General features: G+C 41.5%; 6 protein-coding genes across 6 annotated transcripts; 4 read left to right on the top strand and 2 right to left on the bottom strand. All coding sequences in view use genetic code 12, as the record gives it.

Annotated features, from left to right (window-relative positions):
* Positions 1 to 186: 186 nt before the first annotated feature.
* Positions 187 to 774, bottom strand: PICST_76179 (predicted protein; the record flags this gene model as incomplete). The annotated part of the gene is made up of 1 exon (XM_001382633.1): positions 187 to 774. The coding sequence occupies one exon, from the start codon at positions 772 to 774 to the stop codon at positions 229 to 231; it is 546 nt and encodes a 181-aa protein (XP_001382670.2). The 3' UTR covers positions 187 to 228.
* Positions 775 to 1543: 769 nt separating this feature from the next.
* PICST_88036 (eukaryotic initiation factor 4F subunit p20) lies at positions 1544 to 2129 on the top strand (the record flags this gene model as incomplete). The annotated part of the gene is made up of 1 exon (XM_001383160.1): positions 1544 to 2129. One exon carries the CDS (start codon positions 1544 to 1546, stop codon positions 2078 to 2080), a length of 537 nt encoding a protein of 178 aa, XP_001383197.1.
* Positions 2130 to 2440: 311 nt separating this feature from the next.
* On the bottom strand, positions 2441 to 5579 carry PICST_76300 (predicted protein). The gene is made up of 5 exons (XM_001382632.1): positions 3744 to 5579; positions 3180 to 3701; positions 2978 to 3152; positions 2638 to 2923; positions 2441 to 2601 (listed from the first exon to the last, which is right to left on the bottom strand). Exons 1-5 carry the CDS (start codon positions 5361 to 5363, stop codon positions 2490 to 2492), a joined length of 2715 nt encoding a protein of 904 aa, XP_001382669.2. The 5' UTR covers positions 5364 to 5579; the 3' UTR covers positions 2441 to 2489.
* A 1032-nt stretch (positions 5580 to 6611) lies between these two features.
* PICST_35246 (Pre-mRNA splicing factor CEF1) lies at positions 6612 to 8702 on the top strand (the record flags this gene model as incomplete). Its single annotated transcript, XM_001383159.1, has 2 exons — positions 6612 to 7626; positions 7711 to 8702. The coding sequence occupies 2 exons, from the start codon at positions 6612 to 6614 to the stop codon at positions 8700 to 8702; spliced, it is 2007 nt and encodes a 668-aa protein (XP_001383196.2).
* A 294-nt stretch (positions 8703 to 8996) lies between these two features.
* On the top strand, positions 8997 to 11387 carry PICST_56033 (pH-response regulator protein palA/RIM20; the record flags this gene model as incomplete). The annotated part of the gene is made up of 2 exons (XM_001383158.1): positions 8997 to 11197; positions 11285 to 11387. The coding sequence occupies 2 exons, from the start codon at positions 8997 to 8999 to the stop codon at positions 11385 to 11387; spliced, it is 2304 nt and encodes a 767-aa protein (XP_001383195.2).
* A 156-nt stretch (positions 11388 to 11543) lies between these two features.
* Positions 11544 to 13026, top strand: PICST_40644 (predicted protein; the record flags this gene model as incomplete). Its single annotated transcript, XM_001383157.1, has 2 exons — positions 11544 to 11645; positions 11710 to 13026. 2 exons carry the CDS (start codon positions 11544 to 11546, stop codon positions 13024 to 13026), a joined length of 1419 nt encoding a protein of 472 aa, XP_001383194.2.
* Between the last annotated feature and the right edge of the window lie 2130 nt (positions 13027 to 15156).

The raw sequence follows: 15156 nt of genomic DNA, 5'->3' as shown, positions 1-15156 counted from the left end.
AATTTGATTCGTATGACAGGCTATAGCTGTTAAAGTATAATAAACATTATGATTTGTAAAAGTAAATGCTTGTAAGTGATATCTGCTTTGAATATGTTACTCTTGGTTTTATGAAAGAGCGTGGACTGTTGGAATCCACAAAATCTTTGAAAAATACTACAAAATCGTCTACAAGCTTTTAGTCTTATGATCGTCTGTTTCTAATATACATCTATGCTAATTTAAAGTCTACTCATCCATGGTGACTTCTTTTGTTGGTAACAGTTGCATGTCTTTGGTTAGCAAGACAAACTTCATGACAGTAGCACCACCAGTCGTTCCGTTCCACAATCTCAATCTTTCTACAGTAGCCTTGTCGGTCAAGTCTGGTGTCTTGAAACCGGTGGCATATATACGTTTATCATACTTGACTTTTTCCTCCAAGATCTGCTGTCTATTAGTCTGAGGTCTACCTGGTCTTCTTTCTTCTCTCAACTGTTGTAACTCATCGTCAAATCTGGAGATGAACAATTCAACAAACGCCTTCATCTCAGCGAGAGAGAAGGTTTCGACTTTCTTGAAGTCGTCGTCGTCGTTAATCAACTTCTGCAAGAAAAAAATGCTGGCCATGTCATTTTCCTTCTGTTCTATGGACTTGGCTCTTTTGGCTGTGAGCTTTTTGTCTCTCAAAGTCGCTCTGTTCAACTGTTTGAACTTTCTTCCTTTAATATGTATGGATCCAGTAGACTTGGACAAGTTCTTGGTGACCTTTGAAAGGTTGTGAGCTAACGGCATGGCTGTGGACGAAAGTGAAGATTAGATTCAATGATTAGATTCAAATTTGGTTAAACTCATCTCTGTAATTTTTTGATAGTGCTGCAGCACCTGCAGATAGGTGTTTTTAGCAGCCAGTCATAGTAAAGCGACAGAGAAAGAGATTGTAGATGAAGTAGCCACAGGGAGTGGGACAAGTTTCTAGAGAAGGAATAAATGACGACACAGCTGGAAACTGTGAAATGCTTGTTTATCTCGGCAAAATGTCATTGCCATTATATGGTGGATCTGCACGGCCATTGCACTGTTAGAATGAGAAAGAAGAGCTCAATTTCAGAACATTTTTATACCAGCACTTCTTTAATTGACAGAACAATACAAAGAACATGACGACATTAGCATCATATCATATGTTGCCATATCAGATCTCTACAATCATGTCACCGTAGGCTTCATTACCCTATACTTCTTTATTATAGGAATATTGAGTATATACAGGAGTCCACTATATTGAAGACTTCAGTACTATTTCAAAGAGTGTCTGACTAGTAAAGGGCCCTTATGAAGCTCTCAAAACAATCAAATAAATCACATTCAGAAGCTGAGCCTTCAATTAATCTCCAGTCTTCACATAGCCAACTCAGCTGATAGTCTCTCTCCACTCCTGGTCCTGCACTCGCTAAGGTCGTGTGGTGCATAGTAAAAATTTTGAACATAGTATGTAGAAATATTATGGACTAGTTAGCTGGATTTTTCACCAAAGTCAATATCGAATCACAGTAAACACAAGATGGTCAAGTACACAGAAGACAGATTGTTAGAGCTCAAGGAAGAGACTTATATCCCACAGCCTCAGATCCTTGAGGCCTTCAATCAGATGATTGAGTCTGTTAAGGAACATGCTGCTGCTGAGGCTGAAAAACACAAGGCTATCAAGTGGAACAACGGAGACACCTACATCGACGAACACGGCAACGAAAGACCATACCACCACATGAACAGAAGAAGAGCCTCCAGAACAGCCAACAAGCCTTCGCTTAGAAAGAAGTCCGTAGAAAATGTAGACGAGGACGGCTGGGCTACTTTGAGTAAGCCAAAGAGATCTTTTGGTGCCGACGAGGGTTTGGAAGAAAGAGCCAAATTCAGAGAGTCGGTCAGAGAAGGCACTGTGGGCGGATCAGGAACCGTCAAGGCTAAACCTAACAATAAGAACTTGGGTTCTTCCAAGGCAGTAGATCCTAGAGACGCTATTGCTGACAAGCATACCACTACTTTCAATGCTTTTGAAGCTTTGGGCGATGGAGACGATGACGATGACGACGAATAGACGTTTGTACTACTAGTTGGTGTATAATAATGTAACATCCTTATGGTGTAAGATTTGTAGAATAAAATGGAAGTTTAGTAGAAGTGTTCGAAGTAATGGAGCCTGAATTACTTATTCAATAGTACTGTCACTATAGACCTTCTATGACACCACACAACTGTGCAATTTTGTTGCATGTGCCATACGGTAGACCAGTGTAGACCTAAAATTGTATGTTTCTACTAGAAACTTATATGCTGATAGCCATGCGGCCATATATGTATCATGTCATAGACTCAATACTATTATTTCATACAATCATTATAAGCTTCTCTTGTACAATAATAGTCAGTTGCTTTATACTGTTATACGATACAATACTTCATCTTATCAATTTTATTTTACATGAACATCTCTATAACAATAAATACTAGACTATAATCCGTGAATCATCTTCAGTGTTCAAGCTGGTGAGAATCGATTCCAAGTCTGTAGACACCATCTGCTTTCCAAGAACAGAACCTGGTGTCTGGCCAATGTGGCTTGTAGTAGAGGTAGAGATGTTATCGCTTATCAACGACGTCTTTCTGTAGCCTCTTCTGGGGTCTGTCATCAAGTCCTTCAAGTCGGCGACTCTAGGCGAATTGACATATCTGCCATCAGAGGTTAGAATCGACGAGCTGGTGATGTCACTGTTGAAGGTTCCGTTCGCTGTCAAACTGAAGTTTCTACCGTTCAAATGCTGGGTATTCTGCAAGATCTCAGAATGGATAGAGCTGATATCGCCTACAGTGCCTAACCCATAGCCTAAGCCAGAGTTGCCATTGTGCCTTAACAGTTCAATCAGCGAGTGAACTTCACTTTCTGGAGTCGAACCCGAGCCCTGGAATGAACCACCAAACTTATTGCTAATATCACCGGGACCTAAGATTCCGCTTCCAGAGGAACCTCTTGCATCAGCATGCACTACAGTAGAGATTCCGTTCAAATCCAAAGACTTGGCTGGATTGATGTGGACAATGGTGAAGTTATTGCCACAGACAAAGTCGTCGTAGTCCTTTCTGGTAAAGGAGAACTTCGAATTGGTATCGTTCTCGTAAACATCAGAACTGTGAACAACGGCGTTGATACTGGCCGTGTTCTTGATGATCTCAAGATCGGTAGGCGACGAATCAAGTCCCTGGATCCACAACTTGTTGACTTTTCTGTACTCCACTGCTCGCAACAACTTCGAGAAAAACTTACTGCCACAAGCATAACCTTCCAAGTCGTCGGGGTATTTGTCATCCAATGTCTTCAAACAATAGTAGGTCACAATATGTGCAATGGAATCTCTGAACTTCGCATTGGATGGAACATCGCTAATATCGTTCAAGGGAATCAACCAGTTGTAAAGGAAAGGTAAGAAGTTGGTTACAAAGTTGACACCCAATATGTTGAGCATGTCTTTCATCACAGAAATCAAAGAAAGTACAACTTCAGTATTGGGAGACTCGTGGAAGTTGAAGAATTTGTGCACATAGAGCAAGAAATGAGAGATCACGTTGTTGGGGTTGGATATATACTGATTGATGTTGGGTTTCAACAAGTCCTTGACTGTACCGTTCAAATTCTCAGAGTTGACAGACTCAAATGACGATCTCTTGGACTCAATTGTCTTTGGATCTAACGAATTCTTCTTAACCGGCTGAGGGGTGTTGCCAGCTGAAGACAACTCGTTAGTTAAGAAATCGTGCAACACCTTCAAGTACTTAATTTGAATGTCAATGATCTGTGAAGGTGTGAAGACAGTCTTTCTAAGCGTATCGTTGTCATACAGACTCTCAGGTGACAACAACGGCAAGCTTATTTCCCAATGCTCCAAGTTTACATGGTTTCTGGCTATCGAGCTTGACTTCTTGGTCAAAGTACTAAAGATCACAGAAACATCGCCCAACAATGTCATCACCAAGTTGTGGATGTTGTTGGCGTTGATGTTTTGCAGAACGTCCTGGTCTCTGTCGACAAATGAAAAGTCTACAACGGTGTCGATCTTGACCAAGATCTCTTGGATGGCATCAGGAACCTGGTCGTAGTAGTAGATGTGGGATGCCAAGTTACAAATACAGCCAGAGTATATGGACGACAATCTCTTGACCTGTTCTGGCTTCAAGAACAGCAGCTGATCCAAGATCAAATTTGATTGCAACGACAATATCTGCTGAATGATGTCAGAAACAGACAAACCAATCATGTTGACATCAGAAGATACCAAAGCCAAGATATGACTAGCGTACTGCGTTTGTAAACCAAAACTGGGACTACTGTTGGTGGCCTCGCTAGATATTGTAGTCAATCTGGCCATCAAGGTCGACAAACTTACAAATCGAAGCTGGACTGGGATCCAGGTGGTGCACATCTCTAAGAAAGTGGCTCCCCATTTCAGGTCGGTTTTACTTTCGTAATTGTATTTGACAACAGCTCTAGTGGCCAGTGAGATCTGACTTGTTAGGGTGGTGTTAAACAAAGCCTTCAAACTACGGAGAGCTTCTTCGGTGATGTCATCTTCCAGCAAATTATCGTTGTCGAAATCTTCTTGGATTTGCTTGTGGATATTTTGAGGAACCTTTGACAGAAGAACTCTCTGAAGACGGCGATCGTCCCCTTCTACATTTATGTTGCTCCGGACACGTGAAAGCAAGTTACTTTGTGAGTTTGTGCTGTGAATCGTCTTCAGCAAGAAAGGAATTGAGATGTTGATGAACTTGGTGGCAATTTTGGTCGAATGACTCAAACATGGCGAAATGTGTCTAATGGCCATAAGTGCTATCATCTTCCATTCCAACTGGTTAGGGCCCGGGGCTTGCAGGTTCTTGGAGCCTGTCAAGATCAAGTCTTCAGACAAGCTGGTGAACAAGTCTACAAAAGCCTTGTCACCTGAAAACAAGCCGCCGTCGAGATTCTCACAGAACACTCCATAGGTGTTTACAACGCTTTTGCAGAGTGACAAGTCCTTGGTGTTAAGAATTGACGTGAGAATCGAACACACGTACAGAGCAAACACGTTCAAGTTGTCGGCACATTTCTCGATAAGAGAGGAGATGATCTCCAAAGTCACTTGGAGGTTACCTGAACGGTTGTGGGAGACATCACTAGCTGTCTTTGCCTCGAGAAAAGTGACTACCTTCTCCAACTTGACTCTTCTGGTGGAGGCGTAGTAGAGTAAGTACGAGAGCTCCGACGGGTTGGCTCTTTTGTCGACTGCCTTTCCAGGCGGATACACCTGGAGAATGAGCTTCTGGTGTTTGGCAGTGAAGATATGCATTTTGGGAAAGCCTGGAGGTGCGGTTTGGTGAAGTTTTGGAGACTGAAGATTTCAATTATGGTGTACTGAGAACGAGAATAATGCTGTAGTAAGAACGACGTAATAGATGATTAAAGACTGGCTCAGAAGTTCAAAATCAGATCAGAACAGATCAAGAGCATATGGATGAGATCAAGATTCAACAGGTCCAGTTGTATCAGAAGAATGTAATCTCCTGCCTGAGATATAAGTTTGAGTTCTCTGGAATGAAATGTCGTGGAGAATAGTGAAAATTCACAACCCCATGGCGTTCTTTCAAGTGGAGACTCCTGCACCCGAGGAAGAGTGTGATTTTGGCAGAATTGCCGTTTTGGGGATCTCTGGAGGAAGATAAGGTGGGGGAAGAAGAGAGAGGAGAGGGAGAGTACTGATGGGAGGGATTATGGAAGGTGCCTCTGCAAGGATCTAGTACTTCAAGAGGTGTGGAATCTTGTAGAGTATTGTATCATGGAATGTGCTTTGTGTACAGTGAAATAGTGCAACTCCTACAGTATGGGGTGATATAGGAATCAGAAGAAGAAATGAGGCAAGCAGAAGAAGGTAAACGGAAAGTCAAGAGTAGGTAGCAAGTCACTTGTAGGATTGTAGAGGTATCGAGAGACACATAGACCCATATCGAAGTTTAGAGTGTAGGGAGTGGGCCAGAAGAACGAAAACAATGGGCCAGAAGATCACAAGCAAATGAAGAAGCGACGGGGAAATATGTGCAAAGCCGAAGAGCGAGAAAAAGTAACTAGCAGTGAATGGTACGAAAGGAGTGAAGAATGAAGAGTGAAGAATGAAGAGTGAAGAGTGAAGAGTGAAGATCAATGAGTGCATTGGACCAAGAATGGTCCAGTGTAGTGTTCTGTCGTTCGGCCCATTCTGAGTCTTGATGAGTCGCTCGCAGAAACTGTACCAAACCAAATCGGTTCTACAGTTAGTAACAGTTAACAGGTAAAGTATGGCAATCATATTTGTCTTTTCTTACAAAGTAGCTTTCTAAGACAACGATCTGAATCCGGAGTATACCTTTGGTCTTCAAGTACTTTCTCTATCTTGTAGTCTTTCTTCTGGCTCTCATTCTGAAGTCTGGTGCTTCTCTCGCGCTCCGATCTCAATTTTTGTACCTGTATAGCTCATCTCACTGCTTGAGTTTAGCCATCTGAGTCTATAACTCCAGAACAGTAGATTTTCATAAATCAGCCACCAGCACACTTACCACACTCCATGCCACCACTCTATGTCAAAGGTGGAGTCTGGACCAACGTCGAGGACGAGATCCTCAAGGCTGCGGTGTCCAAATACGGACTCAACCAGTGGTCTCGTGTAGCATCGCTATTGACGAAGAAACTGGCCAAACAAGCCAAAGCTCGATGGAACGAATGGCTAAATCCTGCAATTGATAAAACAGAATGGACCCTCGAAGAGGACGAAAAGCTCTTGAACTTGGCTAAATTGCTACCCAACCAATGGAGAACTATCGCTCCTATAGTGGGCCGAACCGCTACCCATTGTGTAGAACGATATCAGAAGTTGCTAGATGCTGCAGCCAACGAAGGAGAAGTAGACGAGGAAGTAAACGAGTTGGCACTAGCAGGTGCTGGAATCGAGTCAATGGCAGCGACTGGTCCATCTGTAGGCGAGTTAAATATCAATCCCGAAAGCAAGCCAGCAAAACCAGACAACGTAGATATGGACGACGAAGAAAGAGAGATGCTTTCAGAAGCCAAAGCCCGGTTAGCCAACACCCAGGGGAAGAAGGCCAAGAGAAAAGCCAGAGATCGAATGTTGGAAGAAAGCAGAAGAATCGCATTGCTCCAGAAACGTAGGGAGCTCAAGGCTGCTGGAATAAATGTCAGTCTAGACTCTAAGAATAAGAAGAAGCGAAAGGAGTTTGACTATAATGCTGATATTCCCCATGAACATGTACCGCAAGCTGGCTTGTATGATACCACCGAGGAAGATAAGAAGAACGACTATGATAAAGTTGGATTCAATAGACAGATAGCAAAAGACGGAATGAGTTTCCAAGAAGTAGACGATACCCACAAAAGAGATAAGGAAAGACAGTCGCGAGAAGCAGCCAGGGAATCGAAGAAACACAAGATGGGGTTAGAGTCTGCACTTGAAGTTCTTAACGAGAATGAACGAGAGAACTTGAAGAAAAGAAAACTCGAACTTCCAGCTCCCATACCCTCCGAAGCTTCTTATCAGACTTCTGTGGTGGTTGACGAAGACTCTAGTACGAGATTATTGAAAGGATTATTTGAAAGGAGTAATCCAACTGTAGAAGAAAGTGAAGAACAAAAAGAAGACGATGATGCAGACGTCAGAATCAAAAACAAGGCTAGAGAATTAATTGCTAGACAAGCTATTCCATCTACCCTTATTGTTCAACAGGAAGACAACAAAGAAGATTTAAGAACTTCTGCAGATGTTTCTGTGAAAAGAGAGCCTACCCAGAAAGAAAAACTTAGAGCTACGGCTCAACTAAAGAAGGCAACCATAGAATTCATACGAAGCAAGTTCCGTGCCTTGCCTAGACCACACTCTTCATCCGGAATTATTCTACCAAGTTTCGATGTAAATGAAGAAACTATCAATTTGAATGTTGAAAATGAAGGTATAGGCAACAATGACGTAGATCAAGGAGAAAGATTGCACAACTTGCGGATATTACAACAGATTGACGAGGAGAAAGCAAAATCCAGAAGATCGCAAGCAATTCAACGCGATTTACCGATACCAAATCCTAGCAAGTTACGGACTCCGGATTTGAAACAAGTTTCTGAAATCGAAAAATTAGTGCTAGCTGAGTTCTCAAGTTTGATCAAGTCTGATTACAGAAAATATGTGGATCAAAGCTTCCGCGCACCTCTTGTAGAAGACCTCGAAGAGGAGATACTCACCAAAGTGAATGAAGAAATTCAAAAGGAATTGAAGGATAGGAAAGTTCCGAAAGTCGAAATCAAGAAATTGGAGTTAGAATTGGACTCTTCCTTTGAAACAGCAGAACAGGTAATCATGAAACTTCACGAGTATCGGAGGAAATGTTCTGAAAATGAAGACAAACTCAATTCGAAGCTCAATATGAAAGCATATGAAGAAGAGGAAGAGAGACTCAATAACGATCTTTACGAGGTGTACTCGCAGTTGTACAATACTTCGTTGGAATTGACCGAGGTAGAGAAGTTGTTGGAAGCAGAGGAGGATGCTATTGATAGACGTACCAAGAGATTGAATGAATTGGTGGGCCCATTGGCACAAGTTGAAGCTGAAGCAAGAGAAAGAGTCCGTGAATTGTATTTGAAGAGATAAAGAGCTAGATTATAGACTGTACTAAATATTGTACTATACAAATTCAATTTAACAGAAATCTTAACATTATATTATGAACTGGACGACTGTGGTATGTAATTAACCTAACTCTCAACCATTTTTTAACATATACACCATTTCATAATTAGGAATGGGTCTTAAAATCATCTCCTGCTTCCCCATACAATATTTCATATGCAGGTGCATATTACCTCAATATGATATTCTCTGTTTCTGAAATATTTACAGAATGTTGATACTTATTCAACCTCCTCTTATTCCACCAATTGGCCCATGAACACGAACTTGCTATATGTGCCATTACGGCAGTCTCGTCCCATAGATATGGGCTCTGAATTACGCGAGGTTATCCGAAAAGACTACTTCCAGACTCCATCTTCATTTGAACCTGATCTCATGAGAATTTCCAATGCTCGAAACAAGATCACTCTACTAACGAACGAAACGATTAGCCAAAAGAGCGAAATTTTACTCAAAGAGTACTACGTCTACCTTCTTGCAGTTATGAAGAAATTTCTGGATGGCTGTGTCGAGTTTGGCTGGTATGGCACTTTGACTTATGGCCCTAGTGGTCCTACCAAGTCTCGTTCACTTAAGGTAGAATTGTGGAATATCGTATTTCAATTGGGAAGTTTCTACTCGCAGATGGCTCTACAAGAATCCAGATTTACTGATGATGGCTTGAAGAATGCGTGTGCGCTTTTTCAGCAGGCTGCTGGCTGTTTTGAGTATATTTGTCAGTTAGTGAAAAGGGAAACAGACCAGAGTTCCAATTCTTTGGCAATACCGCGAGATTTTTATGGCGACACTGTGCTCTGTTTGAAGTTCTTGATGTTGGCACAGGCTCAGGAAACAATCTGGCAGAAAGCTCTTGGTAACACTACTTTGAAAGATACGGTTATCGCTCGTTTGTCTATGCTGACATCTGATCTCTACGGCCAGGCTTTGGAATATGGAAACCGTTCTGATTACATCAAGCTTGAGTGGATTAACCATATAGGTGTTAAGAAGTTCCACTTCAAAGCAGCAGCATATTACAGAATGTCAATTGTAAGTCAGGATAGCTTTGAGTATGGGGAACAGGTGGCACTTTTGCGAGTGGCGTCTTCATCGTGTGACTCGGCTCTCAAGTACAAAAAGTACGTAACTCAGCTTGTAGTAGAAGACTTGCGGGGTTTGAACCAGACGATCAAGGATGTTTTGCGTGGAGCAGAGAAGGACAACGACTTGGTGTACATCAAGCCTGTTCCCGTCGAAAAGGATCTCAAGCCCATAGCAGCCGTTTCTATGGTTAAAGCTACCGTTCCTTCGGATCTTGAGACTCCAGTAGAGACTAGGAAACTGCTCTTCAATGATCTTTTGCCCTATATTGTTATTCAGGTCGCACAAGCCTTTCGGGAAAGACAGGATAAGTATATATATGAACGTTTTGTTGAGCCTATTCAGGCACTAAACAACATGTTAGTCAAATTTATTACCGAAAGAGGTCTTCCTGCTTCGATCGATGCACTTCAGCAGTCGGAAAATTTGCCCGATTCTATCATCCAGCATTCCCAGGAGATCTTGGCCTTTGGTGGAACTGACATTATTGAAGATTCCATCACGGAAATCAACAAGCTTTCTATGGAATGTCAACAATTAATAGACCATTGCAATGGAAGACTCACCCTTGATGCTAAAGAGGAAGATATGATGCGGCAGAGGCATGGCCGTGAACATTGGAACCATCAGACGACAGAAGTTGCCGCTCGTGCACTTATAGAGAGAATAGAAAAGATGATTCAATATCTAGATCAAGCTAGAGACGGAGATAGTTGTGTTCTCACTAAGTACTACGAAATCAAGCCATATTTGGAGATCTATTGTGGAGGATATAAGCCATTAAGCGAGTTCATTCCCAACTCGGACTACTCCAAGGTCGACAAGAACATGAGCAATATCATTACGGATTTGAGAAACGCCGTAAATCAGGTATCTGTACTAGAAGAACAACGCAAAAGGTTTCTTCTGCAAGTAGAGTTGAAGGCTCGAGAACACAATATCTTGCCTAGCGTGATTGAAGAGTTCAAGCTGAAACAAAATGAGATGTACGATGAAAATGGAAATGTAAATGAGAGATCGTTTGAAGTAGTCTACGACAAACATATCAAGCTCTTCAGCAAAGAGATGAAATTCATGGAGAGCACTAAAAGTACCCAGATCTCGTTGGAAAACGATATAGATACCTTGAACAGCCGCTTTATTTCTGACTACAACACCAGAAGTAGTGACTCGCAGGTTAAACGAAAAGAAGCACTACAGTTGCTTGAGGCTGTTTACTCCAAGTATCTAGAGGTAATCTCTAACTTGAGCGAGGGATCGAAATTCTACAATGACTTTTTGGTCAAAGGCAACGGAGTACTAAGTGAGTGTGAAGATTATCTTAATCAACGACGCTTAGAGAGCAGAGAACTAGAACTTACCATCAGCAAACTGTTCAGGTCTGGTCCATCTCAACATTCACATGGATATGACGAAGAACTCAGTCCAACTTCTGTTCATGAAAGTCGAGAAATGGAAAGATTGCGCAAAGAGGTAGAAGAAGAGACTCGTGCAACAAGTGTTGGGGCTCCCATAACTAAGCCTGGTATATGGAGTCCAGACCAGGGCATCAAGTTTGACTGAATTGTAAGTCTTTAAGAATTATGTCTAGTTTTTGTGGGTTTTTGTGGGGTCTAGTGCGGGTAACTATTTTTTCACTTCATACAAACAGAAACCTTGATAAAGTAGTTATAATGATAGTATAGGACAAGTAAATGTCACCTTAATGAAATAGAATTCATGTTAACACTGTATTTCAAGTATTTCAGGAATTTGATCATGACTCAGTCTAAAAAAAATATCATCAGCATAGTTGGCACTACCGGAGTAGGCAAATCGCAAGTAAGTACTTAATGAGATGAGATGAGAGTGAAGGGATTATCATCATGAATATTAACACAACAAGTTTAGCATAGATTTGGCCAAGGAAATCAATGGAGAAATCATCAATGCAGACTCCATGCAAGTTTATAGAGGACTTGAGATTATAACAAACAAGCATCCTATGGATGAGCGAATGGGCATACCTCATCATGTAATGAACCATGTTCAGTGGAATGAAGAGTATTTTATTCACCGGTTTTCCAAAGAAGCGAACGCTGCAATCGACGACATTCATAGTAGAGGTAAAGTTCCTATTGTAATAGGAGGTACACATTACTACTTGCAGAACTTACTATTCAACAATAAGACGATAGCGCAGAGTCCTGAAGGAAGCGAGGAAGGAAAAGGTGAAATCCAGCTCAGTGGAGACCAGCTTGAAATTCTAAATGGTCCAGTGGAAATACTATTTGAAACTTTAAAGAATATAGATCCGGTGATATCAGAGAAATTCCATCCTCAAGACAAGCGTAAGTTGAGGCGAGCTCTTGAAATCTACTACAAAACAGGAGAGAAACCGTCGACTATATATCATGAACAGAAAATTGAGGAGCTTGGTGAAAGTTCGTTGAAGTACAACACCTTATTGTTTTGGGTATATTCAGATCCTGATGTATTGAAAGAGCGTTTGGATAAGAGGGTGGATAGCATGATGGAGCTGGGTGCACAAACTGAAATCGAAGAAATGTACGACTTCTTCGAGAAACTGGATCCGAAACCTGATTGCTCTAGTGGGATTTGGCAAGTGATTGGCTTCAAGGAGTTCTTGCCGTGGCTAGAAGATGGCAAGAGCCAAAAGCTGTTGTTTGACAATGGTGTTGAAAGGATGAAGATCCGAACTCGCCAGTATGCCAAATATCAAGTGAAATGGATTCGCAAGTTACTCTCAGTAGAGCTTCAGAAAGAATCACGTTTTGGGTTTAAGTATGGTGGGAAGATGTATTTATTGGACGCTAGTGATCTTAGCAAGTGGCAGGAAAACGTAGGAAAAATTGGTATCAAGATAGCTGAACAGTTCTTGAGTAATGGTCCCAAGTCTGTAACCGAGCCTCAAGCTCCCGAACATTTAAAAGAGTTGATTCCGGGTCAGGATTTTTTTGAAAACTTCAGTAGTAACAAAGTTCTTGGATCAGAATCCAACTGGAAGCACTACGAGTGCCCTGTCTGCAAAGATAAAGAGGGTAAACCACTCATCGCCGTAGGTGAAGAAAGTTGGAAGATTCATGAGACTAGTAGAAGGCATAAAAAGCTGGTTTCTGCCGGAGAAAAGAAGCGGAAGCATGAGGAAATGATGCTTAAGTACAACAAAAGGAAAGACATAGAATCTGCGGAAGAAAACTAGATCAGTATAATAACGGCATATACAATTGTATTATATAGGCATAGATAACCGTTTGTAGAAACGCACAATAAGAAAAGATGTATACATTTGGAAGTGCAAGTATAGCCAACTTGCCTCATTTTGGTCAAATAATGAAATCATATCTATTGGAACATCATTTGCACAATCTTTAGTGCATTTATCTTGTAATTGGCGAATACGGCCAATAGCCCTAGAAAGTTGCAACCGTTTATTATACTGCTGCAGCGTCTGCATATAGCCTTTCTTTGGCCCACTATAAATTTCTTTCGTAGTGAAAATTTTTCAAGAAGTTGATTACTTTCTTCTTTGATACGAACGCTTCCTATTCACTGCACCATTCGCTTTAATGAATGATTGGAGGGGAAAAGGAAAGCCAGATAAAGCTCGAAACACGTCCTCATACTAAGTTTGCTCTAATCCCGTAGCATAGTTGGATTCTGCGTTTTCGAAACACTATAAATGAGAATGTAAAAATGTAGAGAAAGATAAGTGATTTAGAGTCTTTTGACTTTGATACCTTTCAAGTGCTTTATGTAACGATCTGTGAACCAGTTATAATGCATTATAACTGTTTTGGAAACCGCTGGTGACTGTACGGATACAGCGGCGCTCTGTGATGAATCCCCTACCTCCCATATGAAACCTCTTATCTCCAGCGTGTTATCTCTATGATTATGATTGGTGACTCTACCGAAGTCTGCTTCGTTGGTTGCACGGCAATTCAATGTGATAGTATGTTCCATTTTCTACATGAACCAACGTCTCATATTTCAAGTCTTGAAATTATCGTTTTATCGAATCTCCCTGCTCCACATCACGAATACCATGGTGTGCATCTGCTTGACGACGTGATGAAGTAACCATGTAACGATACAACGAAATGTCGTGATAACGATGTAACGATATAACTCGTGATGAGACGTCATAAGCTGTGTCTAGAAGCTAGCCGGAGGCTGACAAAGACTATTCCTCCGTAGTGTAGATCCTAGCCTATTGTTGTCATTCATATGCCGACTAGTTTGCTGGTTAAGCACTTTGACGTGAGTCGACGTCAGATCTTCAGTCGAGCAAGTCAGACGAGACGATAGGCTATCTCAACAGTTATCCTGAACATGGCTTGCTTGGAGTTGCACCAACCGGCAGTGATGCGGATTTCGGATATGTGCTAAATCGAATTCACTGCTTGTTGATTTAATTCCGTAATTCTCGATTCCGCCATGCTATTCTCTGCTATGATACCTCTATAAATCATTTATAACCCATCTGAGTAGTCTAATTTAAGGCGTGGTAAGTCTTAGTGGTGGCTTTTCGCAGCCTCTGACTAAATGCTTCTCACCAACGCCCAAAGAAGAATTACAGATATGGGGTGATTTTTCACGATATCATCCAATAATCCGCTGATAAAGCATCTTCAGGGAGGAGCATGTAGACTTGTGTGCATCAATGTTTGCCTAAAGAAACAGCCAATGGAATTGTAATTGACGTTTATTAAGGCACATTCATACTGTAGCGTTTCTAGAAGACACAAGCCTGAATATTGGCACATGTCCAAACTACCCATTGTGGGGGCCTGCTGGCACACGCCTTGTAGCCTTAGACAGCCCAAGTGTAATCAGCTGAGTCATTTCAGGTCTAATCTGGCATGGGAGCTTCTATATTGGGATAATTCCAGCTATTTTAATCTACAGAGTGTTCGCTTGCTTGTATATTGAGACAAAAATCTATAATGTGGTCTATGAGCAGTGGTATAATGTAGTAGCTGTAGCTATAGCTATGGCTCCTAGTGTAGCTGCTATTGTAGTTGCAGTAGCCAAGTCTGCTCTGGCAATCGCCTGTGAATATGTAGTAACTTATGAATCCCCCGAGTCGTAATTGACATAAAGTATAAAAATCATTAAATGCGTGTGAATTGTAGCTGAAGACCCTGAGCTGCGGGATAACACTATTTCAGGCTTCCCTGCTTCAACCAGCCTTTCGCCGTTTTTCAAATCTAAAGAGCTTATTGTGGAATGAAATCGAAGAAATCTGCCATACAGAGAAATCCTTAGAAATTCTATGATGTGAAGCTATCCGTGAACGAAAAGCATCTGCTCTCTAAAACCTTCAAGC

This window comes from Scheffersomyces stipitis, chromosome 2 (genome assembly GCF_000209165.1).
Source record: "Scheffersomyces stipitis CBS 6054 chromosome 2, complete sequence".
NCBI lineage: Eukaryota > Fungi > Ascomycota > Pichiomycetes > Serinales > Debaryomycetaceae > Scheffersomyces > Scheffersomyces stipitis.
Note: the sequence above shows the minus strand (reverse complement) of the source record. Positions and strands in the feature narration are given on the sequence as shown.